The sequence below is a fragment of the Phaenicophaeus curvirostris genome, chromosome 13 (assembly GCF_032191515.1).
Source record: "Phaenicophaeus curvirostris isolate KB17595 chromosome 13, BPBGC_Pcur_1.0, whole genome shotgun sequence".
NCBI lineage: Eukaryota > Metazoa > Chordata > Aves > Cuculiformes > Cuculidae > Phaenicophaeus > Phaenicophaeus curvirostris.
Window position 1 is genome coordinate 15,739,380 of NC_091404.1, and position 25,510 is coordinate 15,764,889.

The 25,510-nt window shown below is 56.1% G+C and overlaps 2 protein-coding genes across 7 annotated transcripts; one reads left to right on the forward strand and one right to left on the reverse strand.

The window, feature by feature from the left end:
- Positions 1-6,735: 6,735 nt before the first annotated feature.
- Positions 6,736-12,371, reverse strand: ARL13A (ARF like GTPase 13A). 5 transcript variants are annotated; one of them, XM_069867473.1, is made up of 10 exons: positions 12,319-12,371; positions 11,964-12,063; positions 10,857-10,927; positions 10,176-10,364; positions 9,608-9,713; positions 9,388-9,533; positions 9,211-9,295; positions 8,799-9,003; positions 8,374-8,475; positions 6,736-8,067 (listed from the first exon to the last, which is right to left on the reverse strand). In XM_069867473.1, the coding sequence occupies exons 4-10, from the start codon at positions 10,244-10,246 to the stop codon at positions 7,991-7,993; spliced, it is 792 nt and encodes a 263-aa protein (XP_069723574.1). In that variant the 5' UTR covers positions 10,247-10,364; positions 10,857-10,927; positions 11,964-12,063; positions 12,319-12,371; the 3' UTR covers positions 6,736-7,990. The 5 variants fall into 5 exon arrangements, 1 of the variants encoding a protein (XP_069723574.1); XR_011338356.1 differs by having other exon boundaries at positions 8,024-8,067; positions 8,374-9,003; positions 10,176-10,259; XR_011338357.1 differs by having other exon boundaries at positions 8,024-8,067; positions 8,374-9,003; positions 9,388-9,476.
- A 1,855-nt stretch (positions 12,372-14,226) lies between these two features.
- On the forward strand, positions 14,227-25,437 carry XKRX (XK related X-linked). Of its 2 annotated transcripts, none has more exons than XM_069868096.1 (4): positions 14,227-14,343; positions 20,515-20,833; positions 23,363-23,622; positions 24,290-25,437. In XM_069868096.1, exons 2-4 carry the CDS (start codon positions 20,547-20,549, stop codon positions 25,033-25,035), a joined length of 1,293 nt encoding a protein of 430 aa, XP_069724197.1. In that variant the 5' UTR covers positions 14,227-14,343; positions 20,515-20,546; the 3' UTR covers positions 25,036-25,437. The 2 variants fall into 2 exon arrangements, with proteins under 2 accessions (XP_069724197.1, XP_069724198.1); XM_069868097.1 differs by lacking the exon at positions 14,227-14,343 and adding an exon at positions 18,280-18,408.
- Positions 25,438-25,510: the final 73 nt, after the last annotated feature.

Sequence of the window (25,510 nt, forward strand, 5' to 3'; positions counted from 1 at the left end):
TGCTGGTGCCCTCCCTTGCCAACAGCCTCAACGACCTCCAGGAGGAGAGCAGATGGGCTCCTTGACCCCACCTGCCAGAAGCCACTATCACTTTAGCAGCCAATATTGCTCCTATTTTAAAGCAGTCTTCTCCCTTGAAACCAAAAAAACCCTCACCTTGTTGCACCAAAACTGAGGCTAGAGAGCAGCTGAGAGCTTCCAGAGACCTGGAAAACAGATTTTTTTTCACTTAGCTTTTTTTAAAGTAAGAATAGTACCGTATTGATTTTACTAAGGCTAAATCCAGTCACATTTGCTCTGCTTAAGCACCCACAGTCTGGCAGTTTTGCACAGCATGATGTATCTGTGTTCTCACAGAAAGCCTGCCCTGGGCAGCACCAAAATAGCAGTTAGGTGTTGGACAGGCAGGAGCCCACTGGGAGTTTTTTAACCCCATTTATCCCTGGGCAGCAGTAGGTGGGTCAGTGAAGGCTGCTACATCTCAGCTGAGCAAGCCAGCCTTCCCAAGGGCATAGCTAGCACTCTTCTCAATCCCAAGTGCAACCTTTCCACTATTCTCTCTGCGGCTGTTCTGTTACTCACCTTTCCACACAAAAGCCTAACCACAACAGAGGAAACCAGGAAACAATGCTAGGCAGTTTTGAACACATTTTAAAATAATGAATGGCAATTGTTAAACACCTTCATATAATGCCTAACCAGTTTATCTCTAAACTTCCCTCCCCCACAGAATGATGACAGAGAACTAAACTTGGATCAACACTGTACTGCAGCTTTTGCACTGCTTTCTTGATACTTTTCCGATGTTTTTCTAGCCTGCTTGTGTGGGCTAGAAAGAGTTGCTGTTCTCAGATATTTTTTTCCTGCTGCAGTGCTCTGCAGTGGGTGTCAAACAGATCCATGATGCCCAATGAACCAGCATCCTTCAGGGCCAGGCTTCTGCACGTTTCCAAAGGCTAAGGCAGCTTGGCTGACCTGTCTGAGTAGAAAAACCCCTGCATTCTTCTTTTCTACAATATATTCCTACAGGTATGGTAGCTCATAATCTCTCACCCCCGTTAACTATTGAGAAGGGAAGAAAAGATCCATGCAGCTACACTTGTCTTTATGATTCCTATGCTGTACAAATTACAGTTGAGTTTGAAATGCTGCTGTCTTTATTTCTTAAAAGTTTGCTGGAGGTGGAACTAAAACTGCAAAACAAACTGGGGTGAGGAATTAGCATTCAATAGTGATTATCTTTACCCTATTGCCATACCTAAAAGTGTAAGAGACCCTCTTCCAGGGAGCTTCCAGACAAAACAAGTCTAAGCAAGTCAGCGCAGTTGGGAAGTAGGCACAGGTAAGTGGTTTTTCCACACACGCACACACTCAGCCAAAGCAGAACCATAGCTTCCTGTCACACACCAGACCACTTAGATCCATCCATTTCCCTACCCACCCTGCTCAGCCAAAGACATGATTTCACAGGAGAGATCAAGGCAACTGTCATACCCATCTTCTGCTGCTGACACAGTGGCCTTAGTGAAACCCCTATTTCAGCAGAAACCATCCCCACACAGGGGAAGCAAAACAACCCTGACTGGGCTTTTTCACACCCTGAAACAGCCTGCGTGATTCAGCTGCTGATTCGGCAGCAACTCTATCAGCTCACAGGTCTTTTACAAAGGAATCTGCTTTTAATGCACCTTTTAATGCCACAAGCACCCAGTCCCCATGTGGATAACACACAAGCACAGGCAGTACCAAAGGGCCTCCCTGCATGAAGCCAGCAGGCATTCCATCCTGCATCCAGGTTTGCCTTCCTCACAGCAAGGGGACTGCAAAGGGCAGGCCCTAGGGAGAATTTTGCACAATATGACCCAGCTGGGGTCATCACCACTTCAACTACCATAAAAAAACTAGTTATCCAGTACATCACCCAAGCTCTCAGCAGACTACCAAGCAGGGTGTGAACAAAGCAACTCAAGGGATTGCTGTGAACTGCTCACGACTTGGGAGAGTCCATCAGATACTTTTACAAAGCAGTTCTCATGTCCTATAACCTCTCTTTTTAAAATGTTCACAGTGATGGAGGCTTTTGAACCTCAGTCCCTAGCAGGTAGCTTAGCAAGGGGTGGGAGCTGGTCTCCCACCAAACTGGGAGCTAGCACTCATGGCCTTTTTTTTTTAATTTAAAAAAAAAAAATTATTAAAAAAAAAAAAAAAATCATGTTTGCACTGTTCTTTGCTTCTTCTGCCATCGTGTGGTCAATTGGAGGACGACAGCTACCGCAGGAATAACACGAGTTGGAATTTCTGTGCCTTCAGACTGATGCATTTTGTAATGCAGTATGAAGCCTATGGATGCGTGTTACTTCTCTTCAAGGTCCATCCCACCTCCTGACGAGTGCTACAGTATTATCTTTAATGTCGTGATGGCTTGAAGTAAATCTTGTTAACCCAGCTATTTAGATTGAGAGGTAATTCATTGGAAGAGTATGACTTCCCCAGTGACATGCTGCTTGAGGAGCTCCTCCTCACATTGGGCAAGAGGACTGGGGAAAGGGCATCACCTGCCAACCTCCACCACAGCTACCAGCTTCTGAAACTATTTTCTCCCACCCCCCAATCCTTGAGAAACATCCCAGCACCATCTCCATCTAGGACCAGGACCAGGAGTGGTGCCAGTTTCCAAACTGCTGCCTCTCAGCCTGTGCCAAAAACATCTGCTTTGGACTTATTACTTCCTCAGGGAAGTCACAATCTGCAGCAGGGACCTCCCAGGGAGTGCTCTGGGCTTTCCACCAGCCTCCCTGGAAAAAGGAAGAGGCAAATTCACAGTCTGCACTGAGCACTACAAAATTGACTCAGCAGTAGCCACCATGCTGCAGTTTCTGTCAAGTGAGGAGATTCACAAGTGGCTTTCTCCACCCCTAAGTCCATTTTTAATCAATTTATCACTCCAACAGCAGCTTTCTTTGCTGGAGCAGCGTACAGAGCTCATGCTGGTAGCTGCAAGCCTGTGTGGCAACTATACCTTGCAACTTATGAACACAAGCCAAGAATAACAATAAAAAAAAAACAACAAAATCACCCCCAAACCTCTACTTACATTTCTGTTGTGCATGGATGGTGGGTTGTAAAGCCTGGTGCAGAGAACAGCTCGGGTAACAGGAGAGAGATCGATGCCCCAGGTCAGGGATTTGGGCTAAAGTCATCTTGCTTTACCCAGCTGCGCTGAAATATAAATGCAGTTTAACAAGGTGAAAGTTCTCTCACAGACAAGGCCTGTGTTCCAGTTGCTACAGAAGGCTTTAAAATTGTTAATAAATTAGCTTTTGATCTCATATCCAGTGATATTCTGTAGCAAAAGCCCTTCTAATTAATACACTGATAGCCTCTCTCAAGAGGTACTTTCCCTGTAGAGTCAGAAATAACCTATTCAAACACGCAGCGACTTGCACAGTGATAATTTAGGAAAAAGAAAGACTACCAATTTTAGTTAAAAGAATTTTCCTTTTTTAAAAATAAGCTTTTCAGAAGCAGGGGGGAAAAACCTCAGCGAGTAGATTTGGTACATGATGTGACAAATGTATATACCTCAGACTCCAGCCCATTCCCTGGTGCCCTCAGACAAATAGATCCATTAAATAAATTTGATTATAGCCTTCCTCCTCCTGCCAGCAATGATGTCTCCAACAAGGCTCCTGTCACCTGGAAAGGGAAGGTTGTCATCTGTTCTGAGTTTCCACTCCTTGTTATCTCCTCTTTCCCTGCAAAGTCTTAATAGCATCTTCCATAACAATCAAGAGAAGCTTAGGGAGTTCCTCTCTCCTCATTAAGGTCTGTTTTTTTCCAACAAGTGTGCAGAACACATGACAACAAACACTCTAGTGCTCATGTTTAATGTAATACAGCAGAGGATCTACAACTGAGAACAAAAAATCCTGCAGATGGTCATTCATTATCCAATGGATGCAGCCCCTGAGAGCTGGGGGTGGGTAGAAGCTGCCCAAAAACCATGCTAGCACTTTCCCTCTGGATGTTTTGAATGATCTCATGGAAAGCAGCTGTGCCCTACTCTGCTTCCCCAGAAAGTAGAAGAGTATCTCCCAACTCACCCTTTTTTCTGGCTTGCTTGGAAACTGCCACAAGAGCACACTGACACCCAGCCCACCTGAGTCAGAGGGTGGGAGCTGCAGGTGCAAGCAAGTGTACAGAATAAGCAACTCTGAGCTCAAAATAACATCCACTCCAGGCTTTTATCAAGCCAAATGCCCATTCCAAGGCTTGGAATCCACTAACTTTGCTCTTGTTTATTTATTTAATTCCATACCTACTGTACCCAGGTTTGAGCAGCAGCATGACTTGAGACAGAGCATCACACCTTAGTGCAGCCTGACCAGCACACTTGTGATACCTCCTGCCTTATGTGTGGGGGTGGGAAAAACAGGGAGCAGAGGCTGTCACCTCCCCCACAGCCACTCCAAGGCAAAAAAACCTTCTAGCAATTTTTTACCTTTCGTTCAATACATGGAGAAAAGAGCCACATACGAAGAACCTACCTCATCCACAGATTCCTAGCCCCCTGAAGGAGCTCATGTTTTATTTATACCATAGGGCGGGTGCTGAGCATTACAGGGAGGCTGGTGGGAATGAGGAGCACCTGCAGGCACCCTGCAGGATACAACCAGGTTGCAGCTCTTTTAGCACTGACCAAGCAATGCTTTTCCCTCGCCTCTTCTCAAAAGCGTGGTAGTTTGTCTCCTGCCCTCCAAATTTCAGCCCACTCAGTTAAATTTTGATATTGATAACAGGCATCAGAAAAAGACCTGACTGTACAGACTCAGGAGGTGTGACAAGGTGGGACCAGCCATGCCCCCCGCGTGTAGGTGTGTGCCCTCAGGATGTCACTGAAACCTCTCTCCACCTCCTCCTGGCATCTTACAAGCAACTATCAACCTTTGCAAAGTTCAGACAAGCACAGGCTCCCTCCGTCCCTCCGTGCTTGAGGCTTGTGCATAGAGAGAGCTGCTAGTGGCCGTGCTGGCAGCCACAGGTTCCCTGAACAAGCGCCTCTGAGGGGAAGTGGACTGCAGACAAATTTCACACACGCTTCTGTGTCACAGGTTTGTAATAAATGCCGCCACAGCCCAGGCTGAGGCGCCACAGAAAAGCTCATGGAAGCAGGATCCAGGTTCTGCCTAATGCAACCCTCCTGAGATGTCTCCTCTGGAAGCCTGAAAATATGTATGTGCTAGATAATAAAAGAATGCTTAAATGCGAAGCACAATTACACCACCTTGCTGTGCCCTGTCGTCCCTGCAGAAAATGATGTTGGTACCACTTGCTTTCTGCATCAGTAGGCAGACCACGGGTATCCCTGGGGCAGTTGCTGTTGCATCTCTTCGTGCTTCTCAGCACATTCGGAGCTCTGGCACTTTCTGACAAACTCAGGGTTCATGTGAGGGTGTCACTCATCACTCCCTCATTCTTGGGGACAAGGCACGTATCGCTGCGAGGCACCACGCCTGGGCTCGGTACACCTGCCAGCAGATCAGACATGCTGGGATCCGCCCGGACAGAGCTGCACCTTGTCCTGCTGACAGCCAGCAGCACCACTGAGGACTGTATCTCCCAGACACCTCCTCCCCTCGCTGGTTATTCAGCTATCAGGCTGTAAGATAAATAGCAGGAGGAGAACAACAGCAAAAGGAGCCCTGCCTGCCCCAAGTGTGCTCCCTGTGCTACAGCCACTGCTTTCCATGCGTGGCAGAAGCAGCCCAGACCATTGCCCCATGGCATAGCGTAGCCACTAATGAATATATTTTGGTTTATCTTTGATCACATAAATCTCAAGATCTCATTTCTGAGATGTTTCTGGCTTTCAGATAAACCGTTTTTGACATGGAGTCGTTGATCACCTTCTAAAGAAGATACGAGCCACATTCCTTGTTGGTGCAGAGCAGTGTTGTCTCCTGGTTGTAGTAGGGATTAGCTGCTCTACAGCCATGGAAACACCAGGATAAGTGGGGTGATTTTGAAATATGTTTGAAGTACCTGTTTGTAGCACTCACTTGTGATCGTTACATTAGGGGAAAGTGTGTTACACCAACCCAGCCGGTTTCTCACATCTGGCTCACAGGAAAAGTTTCACTCAGGTGCCCAGCAGTGCCAGCTGGGCCAGTTCCACCTTTGGACTTGTCTTGCTAGGTGTCTTCTCCAGCTTTGGGTGTCACACAGGGCACGCCGTCCCCACGCGTGGCTGCAGTGCCTGTGCTGAGGAGCCACAGTGCCAGGAGCCGTAGGCAGCATCAGAGGGAGCATACTGCTGAACGCTCCCAAACCCTCTCAGCTCCCACTCCCCACAGGATTTTGGAGCCCCAGCCTGGCCAGGGGCTGGTTTGGTGTGCCAGCTGTCTGGGAAGGCTTGGCCTCCTCCCAGACCTGGTGGGTGTGCGAGAAACGGCTGTTAGAAGGGATGCCACCTCAGCATTCCCTTGGCAGAGAGAAACTTTCAGTATTTCTCTCCCCATGGCTCTGCAGAGATCTGTGGCTGCGGCAGCAGGAGCTCAGCCAGCAGCCCACGCTGGCCCTGGTGGGAGCACTCACAGCCTGACCCACCCCTGGAGAAGGGGCTCCAAGGACACCCCGCTTTGCCTCCCGCATCACTCACAGCCCAGGTGCCACAGGGAGCTCCACCAGACTGAGACAAGGGTTTACCAAAAGCGCTGTATTTGGGGGCCAGTAATGATTCGTGCTTTTGTTATTTGCAAGTTATTTACAATTAATCCCTATAGTCACAGACAATTGAATCTGACAGAGTTACACAGAACTTTACAGCAGACTGGCAAGGCAGAGTAGCCAGAGTTTCTCTTCTTTTCCCTTTTCAGCCCTGATGAGGGAAGGGCTTTAGCACTTTTCCTTCCCCTGGACTGTGAAGGAATTGCCTGTTAATAAGTAATGAGGGCAGCAGAGGTGACTCACGCTCTACTTCTGAGCACTGCTGAAGTCCCAACACCGTTGCACCTGTGGAGGGAAAACTGCTGCACACCTGGCTTCATGTGAAGTGTTTCCAGGGCTGCTGGTTGGTTTTTCTTCATATGCACCCAGCTGGTGCCAGGGAGCATGAGCCCCCCAGCACAGCTTCGCAACAGCAGATCTCTGCTAGACAAGGTGTGTGTCACGGACGGTTGTGTTGGGATGTGGGTGCTGCTTGCTCTCCTGTCTCAGAGCTGAGCTCAGCACAGCTCAGCAACTGCCCTGGGCTGCAGGTGCCAGGCTGTCAGAAACACGGGAGCATTTTGCATTACCTGTAGGTCAGCGGCGTCCCTGCTGGGAGGACGGCAGTGTTAAGAGGAATGCTCCCTTCCTGGAAAGGGGCCTCCAGTGACCTCAGCCACAAGCCGTCTGCCTTGGAACCATGCAAGCCTTCACTGACAAGCTGCAAGGATGCACAGATAACATGGGCATGACCCTCTTCCACTGTGTGAGAGAGCCTCTGACAGTCCTGTGAGATGTGGCTGGGGGCCAGGTCAAACTCTTCTGCAGGTCCCCTCTGACTGCCCTCCCACCTTCAGCAGCATGAAATTAGACTTGTCCAGGCAGCAGACAAGGACTGACTGAGAGGCCAAGCCAGGCTCTGACCCGTTTTCCCCTGGGATGTTTGCCCTGATCTTCCTCTTTTCCACAGGCTCAGCTGAGTTCAGGCTGAGTCTTCCACAGAACACTAGCATGAGGTCTGCAAGTGTCTGGCTGTTTGCTTTTCAGATAGGTTTGTGCCCGGCTGCCAGAGAAGCATCTTAGAAAGGCACTTCTGGCTCAGTCCTGTGGATCCTGTTTTTCAGGCCGGCAGAGGACAATGATGCCATTCATGCCCCAGAACCCACTGCCCAGCGTGGCCAGCCCTGGCCAAGCACCCCCGAAGCCCTGAGCAAGTGTGGGTCCCATCGCTGCTGCGGTCTGGAGTCCTCTGGGATGTCACATTCCCTGGGCTGCACCTTCCTGCTCAAGGAACAATGGCAGATTGCTGCTTCCTCTGCTCCTGCCTCATCTTCAGAGCCAGCATCGCCCGACGGTACAAGTCTGGGGAGGAAGGGAAGTGACCTGACACTAACACAGGGTCCAAGCCCCAGGGTCCAGCCTGGCAGCCTGTGCTGAGCGAGGGCTGCAAGGACACCCCGGGCTCCAGCTCAGTGGCCTCCCTGCTGCCCACCCAAAAGCAGAGGCAGGAGCACCTGCCTCCTCAACAGCCCACACTGCTCTGCAGCAGCACTTGCTTGTGCCTCTGTCCCCACACCCAGCACCCTATGGCCAAGGGCTCTTGCACAGTTGCCGGCAGGCCAGACTCCCCAGTGCTTTTCAGCAAAATGTGTCCTGGGAAATACCAACCAAAAGTGCTTGAGACCTCCTCACGCTGCTGCTCCATGGCAGGATCCTGTGACTTGATTTTATTCTTGATTTTCTTCTTCTTCTTCTTTTTCATGCCCTGAGCTAGATGGAGAAATACAAAATTTCAGGCACCACATCTGGGTGAGGATGCACTTGTCGTCAATCCAGCTGAGAGGATTGCTCCTGGCAGATCCACAGTCTTCCATCACCTCCATGCAGCAACCCTTCCAGAGAGGCTTGGAGGTGCCTCTCCTCCTCCCTGGTCAGATTCCCATGACCCTGCTCAGCTGATCTGAAAACAAAGCTAACAGAGATGGCAGGGACCAGTAGTCCAGCATACCACCACATTGTTGAGTCCCCAAACCACCCCACAGGGTGTCTCTGGGGGCCCTGGTGCCAGTGGTGCCAGCAGCACCCACTCTTACCTGGGTGTGGGGTGGCCATCACAGTGAGCGTGGGCTCCTCCTGTCCCACCCTGTTGGGAGGCAGCAGCCCTCCGGCAGCCCCAGCTCGGCTGTCAGCCACTCCTCCTGGTCCCTCCGGCTTCTTGGCTGGGCTCGGCTGCCCTGAGCTCTTCTTCCTCACCTTCACCTTTCTCTTCCTCCTCCCAGGGCCCTTCGTGTTCTCCTCCTGGGCAGGGTAAAGGGGATGAGGGGAAGGACTTGGAGTCCCCCTTCCATCCTATCCCATCATAGAATCATAGCATAGCTAAGGTGGAAAAAAGCTTTGAGATCAAATGGGGTTGTTTTGTCGCAAGTGCAGGAACAGGCAAGTGGCCACATTAAGCCTCATCTCGTTGGTCTCAGCCCATCGATCCATCCCGGGGGGTTCACTCACCACAGGGACGAGGCGGCAGAGGGGCCGGTGCTCCCCCGTCTTCCCTGCGCCATCTCGAGCATCTTCCCTGGGGGGCAGCGGGTCCCTGGTGGTGCAAGAGCATGGTGAGGGATGGGGGTGAGCATCCAGGAGAGGGAATGGGGAGGGGGGCACGCACGGACGGAACCTCGCACCCACCTGCGGGTGAGTGGGCGGGCGCGGGCTGCCCTGGCGCTGGGCGGTGGGAGCGGTGTGGCAGGGATGGCACGGAGGAGCCAGCGGAGCCCCTGCAGGGTGGTACGGGCTGGACCGATGGGGGCGTCCCTCCTGGCAGCACAGGGCTCCTGTGGGCAGAGGGACAAGGTTTCAGTGCTGGCAAGGTGCAGGGAGCAGGAAACAGAGAAGCCCCTGCACTCACGATGCGACAAGGTGAACGGTTCTCATTGACCAGGCGCTCCAGGCACAGGCGCTCGATCAGCTCACAGGGCAGCAGGGCGGCCGTCACGTCTTGCTTGTTGGCCAGCCTGGAGCATGAGGAGAGTGGAGCACAGCCGTCACCCTGGCCTCCAGGCTCCTTGCCACATGATGGTGGGGGAGGCTGGGTGCTTTGTCCTGGTTTGGCTTAGGTGAAGCATTGCCCCTGCACGCGCGCGGCGCTGGAGCCCCTTCTTCAGCCTTTCTCCAGGTATGCTACCAGCTCCTGAGCAACAATGAGGTCCCCACGTCCCAGCACCCTGAGTACTTTGTCCCAGTTTGGCTTCAGTTCCACAAAGCATTGTCCCTGCCCGTACAGGGCGCTGGAGCATCCTCCCCAGCCCCTCTCCAAGGATGCTCCCAACTCCCAAGCACCACTGGCATCCTGATGTCCCAGCAACCTGGGCACCACATCCACAGCAGCCCAGCCATGCTCCCCGCAACCCCAGCAACAGGTTTCCACTGCCTCCATCCCAAACCCTACAAGTCACATCCTGAGGAATTGTTCTTACAGCAAGAGAGGCTTCCCAGAGACGTCAGGATGGCTCAAGACACGGCTCAGGACCTTGCGGACCTCCTCCATCCGTGCCAGGTCGCTGGAGTCCAAGACGAAGAGGAGCCCATGGGCTGCACTGTAGTGAGTGCGCCAGGTGCTGCGGGAGCGCTGGCCCCCGGGGAGATCCACCAGGGTCACCTCGAACCTGTCCACCCGCAGGCAGGTCTGGCCGGGCTGCGCTGTCGGCAGCACCTCGCCAGCCAGTGCTGCGTGTGAGGAGAGGGCAGAGAGCTGGCACAGAGAGCCCCGGAGCACCCCTGCAGCATGTGCCTCCTCCTCCCCGAGCCACGTCCCCGCTTCCAGGGCTGCCCAGGCAGTGCCCTGCCCACTTCCCACTGCACAGCAGCTGTATTTCAAGGGTCTTGATCCTTCAGGGCTTGGATAGTTGGTTGCAAAGAACCATAACAGGTTGCCCAGGGAAGCTGTGGCTGCCCCATCCCTGGAGGTGTTCAAGGCCAGGTTGGATGGGGGCTTGGGCAGCCTGATATATTGGGAGGTGTCCCTGCCCATGGCAGGGGTGTCAGATCTTTAAGATCCTTTCCAACCCAAAATATTCTGTTTCTAGGATTCTTGGATTCTAGGATTCTAGAATAAAGCTACTGCCTCCAGTCAAGGCTGGCGCTGTGCTGTTCCTCACCTTTCTCTATGTCCATGATGACAGAGGTTTTCCCTGCATTGTCCAGCCCCACGACGAGGAGTGTCACCTTCCTGGGGAGAAACAACAGCGGATGAGCGTCCCAGAGAAAGGCTGTGCTCCCTCAGGAGCAGTGACCACTGCTGGTCCCAGGGCTCCCAGGCAAAGGATCCTGTGCATGGCAGCTGCACTTCAGCCAGGAGAGGGACAGGACGGTGACACAGGCTCTGGCTGAGCTGAGGGCGAAGGCAGAGATGCTCCCAGGTGCCTGGGAGAGAGTGAGGGCAGGCACAGTGGAACAGTCACACTGCAGAGTCTTCAACATGCTTCCTATGGCAAGGGTTTCTTTTCACATCGTATAGGATTAAGCAATGATATGCAAAAGCCCAAAAGGTTGTCCTTATACGCAAACAGGTAGTGATTGTTCTCAGGGTCTTTCCTGGTCAGAGAATTATGAGGATACGCAGCTAGGGAGAGGTAGCAAGGATATTTTATGAGCTTGTGCTTGGACACAGGAAGTTTTTCTGTTGCTAAACAGTCCTATTTGGTCTCCAGTGACATGTTTCACCAGAGCGACACGCAGAACCTTCCCCCTGTGGTTGACAAGCCATAGTAGCCATTCGCAGTGTTTTCTTCCTTCAACATACAGATGACGCTGCATGGCGGTGTGGCTCCACCTCTGGCATTAAGGCAAAGTGTCTTCTCTGGTGGGAGAGGACCACAAACCCCTTCATGGCCACAGTATCTTCCCTGGGCAGGCGCAGTGCCAAGCCCATGGAATCAATCTGGGTCTCCTAACACAGGCAAACACAGCAGGCATTTCAGTCCTTACTCTCCAGCGTCCTTGGGGAGCTGCTGACTTTGCACAGGAGGAATCCTGCTGGGATTGTTCCAGTATGCACACCCCTGCTTTCCCTTCTCCCTTGCCTGCCCAGCTCCTGCCTGCTGCAGGGACAGCGAGGACACGTGTGCCTTGCCCTGCAGTTTGGGAGGGATTCCTGCATCAGGCACCACTCTCACAGTGTTACCGCAGTGCTGTCCTCCCGAAGGAACGCTTGGGTAAATGTTATGGCACCCAGGGACCCCCAAGGAGCAGACATGGGGACCTACCTGATGGGCTCCTGTATGGCCTGCAGCCACGACCAGCAGTGTGAGAAGAGGTGGAACATGCTTGGCAGCCCTGTATGGAGGAATGGTCTCTCTTCAGGACCTATGGAGAGAGCAGCTCGGCATGTCCCTGTGCTTCATCCTCCTACCTGTTCTTTCTCCCCATGGCAGGAAGCATCTCACCTGGGAAGCCTTGTCCCACGCCTGAGCACTGCTACCTCCAGCCTGGTGCACACAAGCCAAGCTGGGGTACAAAATCCAGCCCCTGGGCAATAACCCACAGGCACAAACCCCCCCAGACTAGACCCTGCCCTCTCAGCCCCTTCTTGCATCACTGGAGTGCCAGTCAGCCTCTCACCTTCTTGTCCTCGCCCTGCAGCCCCTTCTCACATCCCCTTTGCGTAGCAGCTGCTTAAATCTAATCTGGATTTAAAATACTTACTCCTCACAGCCTCCTTAATCCTGGTGGGTCGGGCCAGGCCAGTGGCTGCTGGGACATGGAGTGCCGTGGGCCAGCCCGCCGCGCTGGGTGGCACGACACAGCACTGCATTACCCACCCGCACGGCACCAGGCAACCTCATGCCTCCATCAATGGCTTAAACGCCTTGTGATGGGGACATTGCCTGACACCCCACGTGGTGCTTCCAGCAGAATTAATGTCTCCTCTAACGAACGGTGTCCCTGGCTCCTTGCTGCGTAATCCCTGCATAGATATTTCTTTGCAGCCCCTGGAAAGTGCAGCCCCTGGAAGGTGCAGCCCTTGCACAATGTGCCTGCTCTGCTGCTCACCCATGGGTCCCCTCTGTGCCGGGCTGGGGGACATCACTGCTCACTGCTGGTACTTTATGCACCCTGAGGCACCTCCTGAGCAGAAGCAGGTCCTGTGCCACTGGGAAGAGAAACACCAACCAGCCTGAGCAGACTGGTGCGGGACCCTTGGACATCAGGGCAGGAAGCAGAGCCAACAAAGCATTGACTCTGTGATCTGCAGCTCTGAAGCTCTTATCTTGCTCCTCATGTTTCCTGCTGCTTTCCTCAGCTGGGGCTGCTCTCCCTGGCAAGCAGCTGCTGTTGTGTGTAGAGGAGACGAGGCTGCAAGGGTCTGTCTGAGTCGCAGGTTTCGATGGGAGGAGTGGAGCCCAGAGGGATAAGGACATGAGATCCTTCAAAAGCCACACAAGAGAACAAACAGGGATCCTGCTGGCTCACATCTGTCCGTGCTCGATCACCAAGTGCCGGCAACGCTGCCTTGACCAGCCAAGCCCCAGCTGTGAGCAAAGATGCTGCCAGCTGTCCCTCATCTCTGGAACGGCCACATGGAGCACAAGTTCACGTTGGGCACAACCCCTTGCTCCAGTCCCACATGCTACTGGGAAGCTCAGCACCCACCCTTGGGTGGGGGACCTGCCCTGACGCTACGCCATGATCAGGGAGCCACACGTGGTTAATGATTAATGGAGGAAGTTTCCATACTGATATCATGGCCATATGCAACGATATCTGGTGTGGCTGTTTACTCTCACACCTCTGACGGCAGGGCAGGGCTGCACCTCTTCTCCAGGCTGAACACCCCCAGCTCTCTCAGCCGTTCCTCGTAAGGCCTGTTCTCCAGCCCCCTCACCAGCTTTGTTGCTCTTCTCTGGACTCGCTCTAGAGCCTCAACATCCTTCTTGTGGTGAGGGGCCCAGAACACAAGTGTCCAAAATCCCTGGTCAGCCTGGCACTGGGGACCAGGAAACCCACAAGGTGCCAGAGGCAGCTCCAGGTTCCCCCTCCTGATGCACCCACACAGGGCTCAGCTGTCAGGAAACCTCAAAATCCACTCCAAATCTGGTGAAACCTCCACTTGTCTCTGGAGAGGCAGTGCAGGGATCGTGCCTGGGTCAGTAGGCATTTTCATGGGCCTGGGCTCAGGTTACCGTGTGGGCAGCTGACCCTTTGCCCACTCAGCCAGGGTGCAGCCAGAGCCCCTCTGCCAGGACCACAGGGACCCCCCCAGGCAGTGCCAGTGGGGACCCGCAGCAGCCATCTGGGTTTCCTTGGTGACTGTTGCCAGGTGAGAAACTCTAAGGCAAAATTTATTATCTTGGTGGATAACCAGAGATGTTCTTTACCAGATCTGTTACCAGGCTGTGCCCCAGCAGCGTGCCAGGCTGGACCCCCTAGTGCTGCTGGTGGCAGCCCCTGAGGGAGGGCTGTGCCCGGGGCACCGGGTCTTCTCTGCCTCTGGCATCGCTTCCTGGAAGGCAGCACGTGTTTTGGGGCTATTTCTGCCTGCTGGAGTGTCGCAGGCGAGGGAAGGAGGTGAAACTACAGGGGCGGCAGAGAAGCACAGGTGGACGCAGGCTGGCGGGCTGCCCTGTCTTGGCTTCCCTCGACCCCGTGAGTATGTGCCCAAGCTGGCACCGGGCGCAGCAGGACCCCCTGCTTGGGAGCCCCGGGTGAGGAGGAGAGTCGGGGGGAGGCAGCGGCAGGGTTGGGGGAGCTTGTTCATGGGGAATGGCAGCTTGTGAAGGAAAGCAGTGGGCAGCACAGAGCTCTAGGGGCTGTGGCATTTACCGGGAGCCTCGAGTTGGGGTGGCACCAAAACTGAGATGATGGCAAGGACCAAAAAGTCCTGGCAGAAATTTTTGCAAGCTGTCCTGCATCGCTTGGGTCCACATCAACTCTGCCCAAAAAAGCATCCGTGGCAGGGCAAGGACTTGCACAGGCTTTGCAGAGGGACCCTTCTTTCTATTTAACACATCGGACAACGGCACCAGCGCAGCGGGGCAGTAGATATATGCAAATAGCTGCATCGTCCCTTTAAATCCCGGGAGAGCTCTGGTGGCTAACCATAACCCCGGATCATACAAGCTCCTAAATCCCAAGAGCTAATTACAGACGAACTCCCCACGGTCAGGCTGGAAATGCAAGATAATTACAGCCTGTGCCACGGAGACCTGTAGGTGATGAATTGGGACACGGGGGCTGTTTGCTGGCAGGCTGGCGTGGTGGCAGAGAGCGTGGCCGGTTTGCAGCGTGGCCTGCCTGGCACAGAGGGTGCAGCGCAAACTGGCCACGCTCCCTGCTGCCACGCCAACAACCATTTTGTAAGCTATTTTGAGCAAGGGAGGTTGTGTTTCTGGAGGTCTCTTTGTTCCCCCACCACCGGTACCACCACCCTGCGGCAGACACCAAAGCCGGAGGAAATATGAAGTGAGATGGCTGCTTTTTACCCCATTTCTTGCTGGGTGCTTCCCAGCCAGACCACACACAAATTCACGGGAGAGGCTTGGATTTCAGCACAGGGTCCTGTGCCAGGGTTTGCTCCGCTCCCTGCTGCATGGGGAAGCTGCCAGCTTCACACAGCTCCGCGATGCCCCTGTGATGGCTACAAGCCCTTCCTGGGCTCCTGCAATGCTTTTATTTAGAGCATTACAGTGCTCCTGCCGCTTTCCTGCAGCAAAGCACTGGGGAAAAGAGAGTGTAAACCATCCCTCCTGCCTGCCAGGATGCCCGGGCAAGCACAAGTGCCAGGAGGTGGGATCAGGAGAATCAGTTAATTAAAAGTAATTTTAACCCTTCCTGCCTCGTTTAGTGTTACAGCATCATCTGCTGCCTGAGCTGGGATTGCAGCCAAGGAGACATGATTTCAAACCGTGTAATTATTGCAGAGACCTATAAATGTGCCCAAAGAAGGTAACTCTATTTTCTTGTTAAAGAATTTAAGCTGTGAGGTGGCAGCGGCATGGCCCGTGCCAGAGGAGCATCCTGGCTCTGGCAGCACTAAGCCTGGTGGTGGGCTCAGCACAGCCTCCAGCCTGCAGCAAGATTTAGAAGGATGAGATCTTCGAGGCAGACAGGTTTTTCTCCCAGCAAAATAAGGGAGCAAAGCTGGATGAGGAAACTGAGTGGCAAAAGCAGCCACATGATGAAGCAAATGGAAAAAATATTTCTCCAACCAGAAACTATTCCACAAACTGCTCAGGCAGGAAAAAATACAGCTGAGCTATTGAGAAAGCAATGCAAAATCCAAACAGTTTAGGCTGTGAAGATCAGTCATTTGCAAAGCCATTTCCAAACTAAGTAAAAAGTTTCTGGCTCACAGATTCCTGGGAAGCTCCCAGCGCTGCCAGTCAGGGCGGTGTGGCTGCACTGAGGGGGACACAATTGTGTCCCCTGTTCACTGTGTGTTGAGCTGGGGAACGCTTTGTGATTTCCACTGCATCCAGCACACAGGGTCTTTGGAGGATCAACACGTCCCTACCGTTGCTTCGTGAGGCACCAGCTGAATATTTAATCCTCGGGGCAGAGCGAGTTCCTAGGGGGTATTAAGATCCAACAGGGCAGTGGGGGATGAGCACAGCCATCCCCACACCCTGAGCAGCTGCCTGCACCTCTGTGTGCAGGGCTATATTTGGGAAGCCGGCAGCTCTCGGCATGTCCCAGTGAGCACTCTGGGAGTGATGCTTGTTCCGGGTCCTAGTGCAGTGGCAGCACTCTGGGGAGAGGAGAGGAGAGCTTGTGGGATGGGCTCTTTAAGGGCTCTGGCAAAGAGCCTCTGCCATTTCCAAATGGCTTTTCTCTTCTCCTTTTACAGAAGATGAGCTGCCAGGCAGGCATGTATAAGCAGACGTGGCTATTTTCAGAGTGAGAGGCAGTGAGGGAGCCTGCTCCCACCCCACGTACAGCCCGGGCTCTCACGCACAAATACCCTTGCGTGTCTGCAGGCATGCGAGGGACTGGAAAAACTCCACAGCAATTCCCGTGTTTCCCATAATGAGCAGCCAATACTGCCACAGCCCCTGTGTTCCAAGTGCGTTGTGTGAACAGTGGGATTAAAAAAATAATGAAGGCTGGGATTAAGAAAATAATGAAAATGGGATGCTCTCCAGGGCAGGGCACATATTGTGGGAACAGGAGAACTGAGGTCTGTATGGGGTGGCAGAACTTGGGCATCCCTGGGGACTCCTGAATGCCAGTCCATGCGGCAGGGACTCAAGTGACACAGTGCCACCTTTGTGCAGGGAAAAATGTCTTCTCCTTCACTCGGCCTTTTCTTTCTTATTCCAGCTCCTGATTGTGAGGTCTGCAAAACACATGAGGTGCTGTGACATAAATAACCTGCCAACCACCTAACTCCCTCACTTTCCTAAGTGGTCCTAGAGAGACCAGCCTAGTCTCCCTCTGGCACCTCAGGTTTTACCCCGATAGGCACTTCCATCGCATTGAAGGTCTTGTCACATGTATGGACCATGGCTCCACAGCCCAGGGGCTGCTTTTCTCTTGAGAGAGCTCAGAGAGAGGGCTGGCCAGCAGGTGCCTGCTCTGCCGGCCCAGGATCTGGCTGCTGCACATGGGAACACTTGGATGGGATGTCCTCAGAGCCCAGGCAGTCCCCCTTGGCTTGCTGCAGCTCTGGGTCAGCCAGCGGCTCTGTGACAGCGGTGTCACGGGGTGTCTGTGCGGCCCAAGCCGCGCGGTGTTCGCAGGCGGAGGCCCGGGCGTTGAGCTGGCAGGCACAGGGAGTGGCGAGGCAGCGTGAGCAGGATCGCTCGCCGATGCTATCAGTGATGCAGGCAGCTTACGGTCTGCTGTTTACAGTGCTGAGTTGCAGACAAGTAGGGTTAGGCTTGAGGGTGACTCATAGCGTGAACCAGAAAACAGCCTGCTGCTTCTCCGTGCTTGGGTCAGAAAATGGGATAATAACTGTTGTGGGAATGCTCTGTCTTTCCATTCCCCTAACAGCTGCTGGGGCTCCCGGACACAGCACTGGAATTCTTGACTGATTAAACAGTTGCTCTTAAGTATTTCATCATGAAGCAGGGGAAGATGAAATTAAAAATACGATGAGTTAGAGCCCAGGCATTGCTCAGCCGAGGGCTTGGTGGCCTGCCAGGCTCCTGGGGGATGCTTTTAATTTGGATAAATGGAAGTTGCATAAACAGTATAAATTGCACGTTGCTCTTGCTGCTAATACAGAGGTGTGGGCGCAGTTGGCAGTGCCATACGACGTGCCATTGCCGGCTGAGTGCCCAGCCAGGCTGGGTGCTGGGGCTGGTTCAGCCGTTGCCCGTGCTCAGCTCCCACCCCAGGCGCCTGCAGGAGCCACTCGGCTGATGGGCAGGCTCCTTCGTTTGGATGCCGTTCCCTTTGCCCTCTGCCCTGCTAGGGTTTTTTTTGGAGAGCCTGTTTTCTAAAAACAGCTTGAAAATATGTAACCATCATACCAGAGCTGAGTGGTCACACATAGGTCTCCCATCCCTGCCGGTCAGGCCAGTCCCTATGAGCTCATGGCATTTGTGGTTTCCCAAAGCAGCTGTTCAGTGTTGGAAGGAAAAGCGCTGAGCAGCTGCAGCCACCGGGATTGCTTCTGTGCGGGAGCTGCCATTGGGGAAGACCCAGCCTCCAAGGTCTCAGGCGGTTTCATTCCCAGCTCTGCTGCTGCTAAGCCCGATAGCTCTGGTAATGCTTCCAGCCTGGTAAAATGGGGGAAAGAGGGGTTTGGGCGGCTTCACGCGTTTGGTTTGCACAGGATCAGGCAAGCGCTGGAGACAGCGTTCTTGCCATTAGTGTGGGCACCTCCTTGTGAGCTGGCCTGGCTGCCAAGGAATGAACACCCAGCGCCTTTTAAAAATTACCTAAGACTTCCCGGTCTGCCTAGACCAGGGAAAATTGGCCGACCTCAAACACTCCTTGTCTTGTCCCATCTCTCCCAGCCAGCCGGCTGGACTGAGTAATCTGGCAGGGAGCACGCGCTCGGGCAAGACATTGTGTGTGCATCAGCGTGCTGGCAGCTGACCGTGCTCACCCAGGAGGAACGGCGGGCAGGGCTGGTGCCGGGGACCAGTGCTCATCCCAGGCAGAGCAGGGACCCCACGGTCATCCGTGTGGGAAGCAGCACAACCAGCCTTGTGTTCCCACTGTTGACTGAGGAGCGGAGGTCAACTGGCCTCCCCAGGCGGGACAGACAGGAATGGATGTGGGACTGAGCCGCAGGCTCAGCGATGTAAGGTCTGGCTCTGTCAGTGAGTGCACGTAACCCATCACCTTGAAGGTGGGTCCTTGAAGGCAATGGGAAAGGCACCTTGAAGCTCAGCTGTGGGCCAAGGTGGTCTGCACCACCTCCTGCCCAGGAGCATCTCCCCCTTCACGCCCTACCCAAATCTCAAGGCCAACCCTGCATCCCAACCACTCTCTGGACCCGAAGGGGTGTCGCTGCTGCAGCTCCACTTGTGAGAAACGAAAATGCTTCCTGCTTTGGCAACCCCCTTGCTCCCACACACCACTCCACAAAGTGCAGGTCGAGGGTCGAGGGCTGGGGCTGCCCAGGGGCTGGAGCTCGCCATCAGCCCCCGAGCCGGGTTGGTTGGGGCGCAGGGCACTGGCAGGTGTGGCAAACACCGCGGGCCTGGCTGCGGGCAGGTCTGGTGCCCACACTCGCATCCCCTCCTGCCCCTCGGCTCGGGCTGCCTGGCACCTCTCCCCTTCAGGGAAGCCCCGTGTTGGTGCGGTTTGGGGTACAGGTAGCTGCTGGGGCCCAGGTGGGGCAGGACGTGTTGGAGGGGTCCCAGGGATGGGACCAGAGGCTCGGGGTGCGCAGGGCTGTGGCCGAAGCTGGGGGACCCCGAGGGGGTGCCGCAGGGGGGTTGCGAGGTGGGTCTGGACCGTGTTGGGGTGCACTCAGGCACAGGTTCTTGGAGAGACGGGGGTCTTGGGGGGGATGATCCTGAACAAAGATAGGGGTGTTGGAGCAGGGTGCTCCAGGGCAGGAGGGGTGCTGGGGCAGAGGCAAAGGTGGACTGTCCTGGGGCAGGGGTGCAGGTGGGGCGTTGGGTCTTGGGGCTCCTGGGGTATGGGTGCAGGTGGGGTGCTGGGGCAGGGGTGCAGGTGGGGCTTTGCCGCAGGGGTTCAGGGGAGGTGTTGGGTCTCAGAGCTCGTGGGACACGGGTGCAGGAGGGGCTTTGGGGCAGGTCTGTGGTAGGGGCTGTGGGGCAGAGGTGCAGGAGAGGCATTGGGCTCCCTGGGCTCCTGGGACACAGGTGCAGCAGGGGCTGCGGGACAGGGCTGTGGCAAGGACGCTGCGTCCCGGGGCTCCTGGGCAGGGGTGCAACACGGGCACTGGGGCAGGGGGTCAGGTGGGGCTGCGGGGCAGGGTTGCAGGAGGGGTGTTGGGTCCCAGGATTCCTGGGACAGGGGCGCAGGTGGGGCTGCGGGGCAGGGGCTGCGGGGCAGGGCTGCAGGTGGGGCTGCAGGGCAGGGGTGCAGGTGGGGCTGCGGGGCAGGGGCTGCGGGGCAGGGGTGCAGGTGGGGCTGTGGGGCAGGGGCTGCGGGGCAGGGGCACAGGTGGGGCTGTGGGGCGGGGGTGCAGGTGGGGCTGCGGAGCAGGGCTGCGGGGCAGGGGTGCAGGTGGGGCTGCGGGGCAGGGGCTGCGGGGCAGGGGCTGCGGGGCAGGGGCTCCGGCAGGGGCTGCGGGGCAGGGGCTGCGGGGCAGGGCTCCGGCAGGGGCGCTGGGCCCCGGGTGCCGCCCCGCTCGCCCCGCCCCGCAGCGCGGCCGGTGTGTCTCGGCAGCCCGGGATGGCGCCCCGGCGGGGCTGAGCGGGATGCGCGGCCCCGGGGGCTGCCCGCCCGCCGCCCCGTCGCGGCCGAAGCCGCCGCTCGGCATCGTGTTCTCGACGGCGCTGTTCTGCGGGGAGGGGGCGGCGGCCGCCGCGCTCTGCTGCTCCTACGGACACTCCGACGACCGCTTCTGGCTGGCGCTCACCGTCTTCTTCGTGCTCTGCCCCTCCGTGCTGGTGCAGCTCACCCTCATCTTCGTGCACCGCGACCTCAGCCGCGACCGGCCCCTCGTCCTGCTCATGCACCTGCTGCAGCTCGGGCCCCTCATCCGGTGAGCGCGGGGGGGGTGGACAGGGGACCCCTGGCATGGGATGCAGGGACCACGGCTAGGGATGTGGAGACGCTGGCACGGGACGTGGGGACCCCTGGCATGGGCTGCAGGGACCGCGGCTAGGGATGTGGAGACGCTGGCACGGGACGTGAGCCCCCCTCGGATGGGATGCAGGGACACCCAGCAAGGGATGTGGGAAGCCCTGTCGTGGGACGTGGGGACCCCTGGCGTGGGATGCAGGAAGCATGGCAAGGGATGTGGAGATGCTGGCATGGGACGTGGGGACCCCTGGCATGGGATGAAGGGACCCCCAGCAAGGGGTGTGGGAGCCCCTGTCATGGGACGTGGGATGGCAGGACCCCTGGCATGGGATGCAGGAACCACGGCAAGGGATGTGGAGATGCTGGCATGGGATGTGGGGACCCTCAGCAAGGGATGTGGGAAGCCCTGTCGTGGTATGTGGGGACCCCGGCGTGGGACAGCAGGACCCCTGCCGTGGGATGAGGGGACACCCGGCAAAGGATGGGAGGATCCGTGGCATGGGACATGGAGCCCCATGGAATGGGACACGGGGAGCTCTGGTGTGGGACACAGAGATCCCCAGCATAGGACGTGAGGACCCTGGCAAGGGACATGAGGATCCCTGCAATGGGACATGGGGACCCCAAGCATAGGATGTGGTGAGCCCTGCCAAGAGGTGCAGGGACCCCTGGCATACGACACAGGGACCCCTGCCATGGGACATGGGGGTCAGGTAAGGGGACAGGTAGGGGCTGAGCTGAGCAGGGCTCTCCAGGCACTGGCTGTCAGCAGAAATCTGGCCATGCAGCAAACCCCAGAGCCGCTCCAGCTGGGTCCTTGGCCCCCTTCTTCCCGGGGGCACTGCTGCTCTGGGCCCGTGGGGTCTTTTGCTCAGCCACCAACCTGTTGTATCTCAGCTGCTGAAAAGGTTCCTTGCAGGGTCACTTTCTGCAGCCAGTGTTTCCCTCTGCCTTTGGATTTTGCCATTGTCTTTGCTGAGATTGCTAGTGTTTGAGGGTGAACAGGAACAGGGGTTGTCCCCCAATAAGGTCCCCAGGCCTGGGATAGGTGGGGCTTATGGGATGTGGAAGAAAGGAGCTGTGTGTAGGAGCTGGGCTGGCATGGGAGCTGGGGGGCCACTGGACCCCACTGGGTAAAGGAGGGTGAGAGCGTGGATGTTGCACAAGCTGGAGAGGTGCTGATCTCTCACTCCTTGGGAATGCTGTGTTGCCTCCCTGGGAATGCTGCCGTCACCCTAACAATCCTGCTTGGTGAGAGTGCACAGGGGGTGCAGCTGGCGGCACAGCAGCCCCACCATCTCTGCAGGGCTCCTTACCCAAGGGCACGCTGGCCGCCGTGCTTCAGGGCACACCCCACACCTGCAGAGCTACAAAAACACCGTGCCCTGCACCGCGCTTCCTCTGTCACCAGAAACGAGCAGGGTGCTAGCGGTGTGCCCGTCACCATGGTTCATCTTCAGAGACGGCTGGGGAGCTTCATCTTGGCACCACCTCAGGCCATGCTGGCCCGTAGTGGTGCCGCAGCTCTCACCACAGCGACCACGGCTGTCCGAGGTGGTTACGATGGTGCTCGGCTGCTTGCAAGTGCCAGATCTGCTCAGAGGGGGATGCTTCAGTTGGCTCCTTGGGTGGAGATGGAGCCCAGCCTGTTGAGAAGGTCTGGCAGGGCACTGGCAGCCAGCTGGAACTGCCCATGGAGCTGGGCCCGTTGGATAAAACTATTTTCCCGTTAGAGTCTGGAGTGAGCCATGAACGCTGGCCTGATCTGGGAAGAGAATTTATCCAAAAACCTCATTCCATTTGGGTCTGAAACAGAGCAACTTCTGCTGTCCTGGTGAATGTTCATAAGTAATTACATCCTGTTGATACCAGAGCCAGCTTGTCCCTGGGCAGGAGCCAAGCCTGTTGGATGGATCCTCCTCTGCTGATCACCTCTGGCCCATGCACACCCACCTCGTGGCTGTGTATGGAGGGGCTGAGAGTCCCTCTACCCACTGGCCTTGCAGTGGGGAGCAGCATGGGAGAAACCCGCCTCCCTTGCCTGCACGTGAGGGTTCCCTGCAAGGGAGGGGTTGCGGAAGCCTTGTCTTATCAGCCCATGTCACACGCGGCTTCACCCTGCGCTCCCCTTCCTGCCATTCCCACCAAGAAGGATGTGTAGAATCCTTCTGCTCAAGAGGAGAGATCAAAGACGGTATCAGAAAGTTTCTCTTGCCTTTGCCTAGAGGAAGAGGTGCATTTTGTGCCAATGGAGAAAACAGAGCCTGAGAGCGATTAACCCCTTTGTGTAGCTCTAGCTCCCAGCAGAGCTATGGTTTCCCACCATGGGTGCTTCACCTCTTCTGAACAGTTGCCCAAACCAGTTGGGCTGAGCCCAGCAGGAGCAGGGTCTGGCCAGCGCTGGGTGAGGGGAGGCTGGAGGTGCTGGGAGCAGGCGTGGGGAGCAGAGGGGAGGCTGGTGTAGGTGACAGCTGCCGTGTCCCCCCAGGTGTGTGGAGGCCTTGGTGGTTTACTGCCGGTCAGGGAAGGAGGAGGAGCCCTATGTCACCATCACCCGCAAGCGGCGGTTGCGGAAAGGCTATGAGGTGGAGATGGAGCAGGAGGTGGGCCACTCAGTGCGCCGGCTGGCCACCCACCGCAACGCCTTCAAGCGCATGGCGGTCATCCAGGCCTTCCTGGGTTCCACCCCACAGCTCACCCTCCAGCTCTACATCAGCGTCCTGGAGAAGTACATCCCTCTTGCACGAGGTAAGGGGTTCTGGCCCGTGGGCTCCCGTAGAGCCGTGCAGGCAGGACCCCACCAGGGCATGGTGGCAGCTCCTCTGCTGCATGTGCCAGTGTGGCATCCAAACGAAGCTCGGGGGGATCGCTGGGGACACGGCTGCCACCAACTCCCCTAAGCATGGAGCACAAGCTGCAGGGGTTGGGCACCTGTCTGTCCTCTAATTTGCTTTTCCCATGTGGGAATCGTGGTGTGGTATTTGGAGCAGGTGAAGGCAGAGGTGCTTGCAGCACAGGCCATGCCCCACTCCCCATTGAGCAGAATTTCTTGCACAGGGCAGGGAGGCTGGTGTCTGCTTAAAGCACACAAACAGCCTCAGTTTGCAAAGGCATCTGGTTTAGTGGTGTGGGGAGAAAAGCTGGGAGCAGAGCCTCTTGCTACCCGCAGCTCCCCCACAGCCCCCCCATCACGGGGTCTATCGGCCACAGCCACGAGCTGTCCCAGCAGCGCTCACACTGAGCCTCCTGCTGCAAGCCCTGGTGGTTGGCATCTTGCGCTTTGCGTGCAGGGCTGTTACTCCGTGCTTTGCACACAGAGTTGCCACCCCGCGCTTTGCACCGAGGGCAGCAGAGAGGCTGGGCACACAGCCTGGTCCCCAGCACTGCCTGACTGCCCTGCCCTCTCCCTCTGCAGCCATCCTCATGGGCATCTGCCTGGTGTCAGTCACCTACGGGGCACTCGTCTGCAACATCCTGGCCATCCAGGTGAAGTACGATGACTACAAGGTCCAACTGCGGCCTCTGGCCTTCCTCTGCATCGTGCTGTGGCGCAGCCTGGAGATCTCCACCCGCGTGGCCGTCCTTGTGCTCTTCAGCACCGTCTTCAAGCACTGGATCATCCCTATCGCTCTGGCCAACCTCTTGGTGGTCTTCTTCTTGCCCTGGGTGCAGTTCTGGCGAAGCGGCACCCGCCTGCCTGACAACATCGAGAAGAACTTCAGCCGCCTGGGCACGGTGGTGGTGCTCTGTGCCTTCACCCTCCTCTACGCCGGCATCAACATGTTCTGCTGGTCGGCCGTGCAGCTCAAGCTGGCTGACAGGGACCTCATTGACAAGTCACAGAACTGGGGCCGCGTGGTCGTGTACTATGTGGCCCGGCTGGTGGAAAACACAGCCCTCGTCATTCTGTGGTACTTCTTCAAGACAGACATCTATGAGAACATCTGCACTCCGCTGCTGGTGGTGCAGCTGCTCCTTGGCTACTGCCTGGGCATCTACTTCATGCTCCTTTTCTTCCAGTACCTGCACCCCTGCCGCCAGCTCTTCCGACACAACATTGCTGACTTCTTGCACTGCGTCTGCTGCCGGCGGAACCTGCCAGAGACCCCTCTGCATCTCCAGGCACCTCATGAGCCCGGTGTGAGGCACAGCATCGTCTGAGGCACAGCCAGCAACTGGCTCCTCCAGCCGGCTATGAACACAGGGACAGGCAGCGCCAGGCTGTGCCCTCGGGCTTGCAGAACAAGTTGTGCCTCCTGGCCCTGCAATGACAGTGGGTCCCAGCGCATCCCCATGGTGCCAGGGGGACAGGAGTGTCCTGCTTAGGACCATATGCATGGGCACGAAGGACTTAGAATCATAGAATCATAGAATAACCAGGTTGGAAGAGACCCACCGGATCGTCGAGTCCAACCATAAACCACCTGTCGCTGAAAGCTACCTGCCATGCAGAGCCCCTGGGGTGCTCCGACACCCTTGCCCACCCGCTGTGGTATATGTGGTAACCTCGGGACCACGGGGGCCAGCGGGACTGTTTTAAGCAGTAAAGAAACTTTGCTGTAACTGCGAGTCTGGGCAGCCGGTGACTCACGCAGAGGGTGGGGATTGTAGCGCCAGGGCTGGCGTGGGTGTGCAC

What these genes read in the sequence shown, in the direction of transcription:
- ARL13A (XM_069867473.1), bottom strand. Translation starts at nt 10,246, where the DNA reads ATGGAGGAGGTCCGCAAGGTCCTGAGCCGTGTCTTGAGCCATCCTGAC. An exon ending in TCTGCCGCCTCGTCCCTGTG is followed by an intron (nt 9,004 to 9,210) that starts GTGAGTGAACCC and finishes TACCCTGCCCAG; the next exon opens with GAGGAGAACACGAAGGGCCC. An exon ending in GGAGGTCTCAAGCACTTTTG is followed by an intron (nt 8,068 to 8,373) that starts GTTGGTATTTCC and finishes CTTCCTCCCCAG; the next exon opens with ACTTGTACCGTCGGGCGATG.
- XKRX (XM_069868096.1), top strand. Translation starts at nt 20,547, where the DNA reads ATGCGCGGCCCCGGGGGCTGCCCGCCCGCCGCCCCGTCGCGGCCGAAG. An exon ending in CAGCTCGGGCCCCTCATCCG is followed by an intron (nt 20,834 to 23,362) that starts GTGAGCGCGGGG and finishes GTGTCCCCCCAG; the next exon opens with GTGTGTGGAGGCCTTGGTGG. An exon ending in GTACATCCCTCTTGCACGAG is followed by an intron (nt 23,623 to 24,289) that starts GTAAGGGGTTCT and finishes CTCCCTCTGCAG; the next exon opens with CCATCCTCATGGGCATCTGC.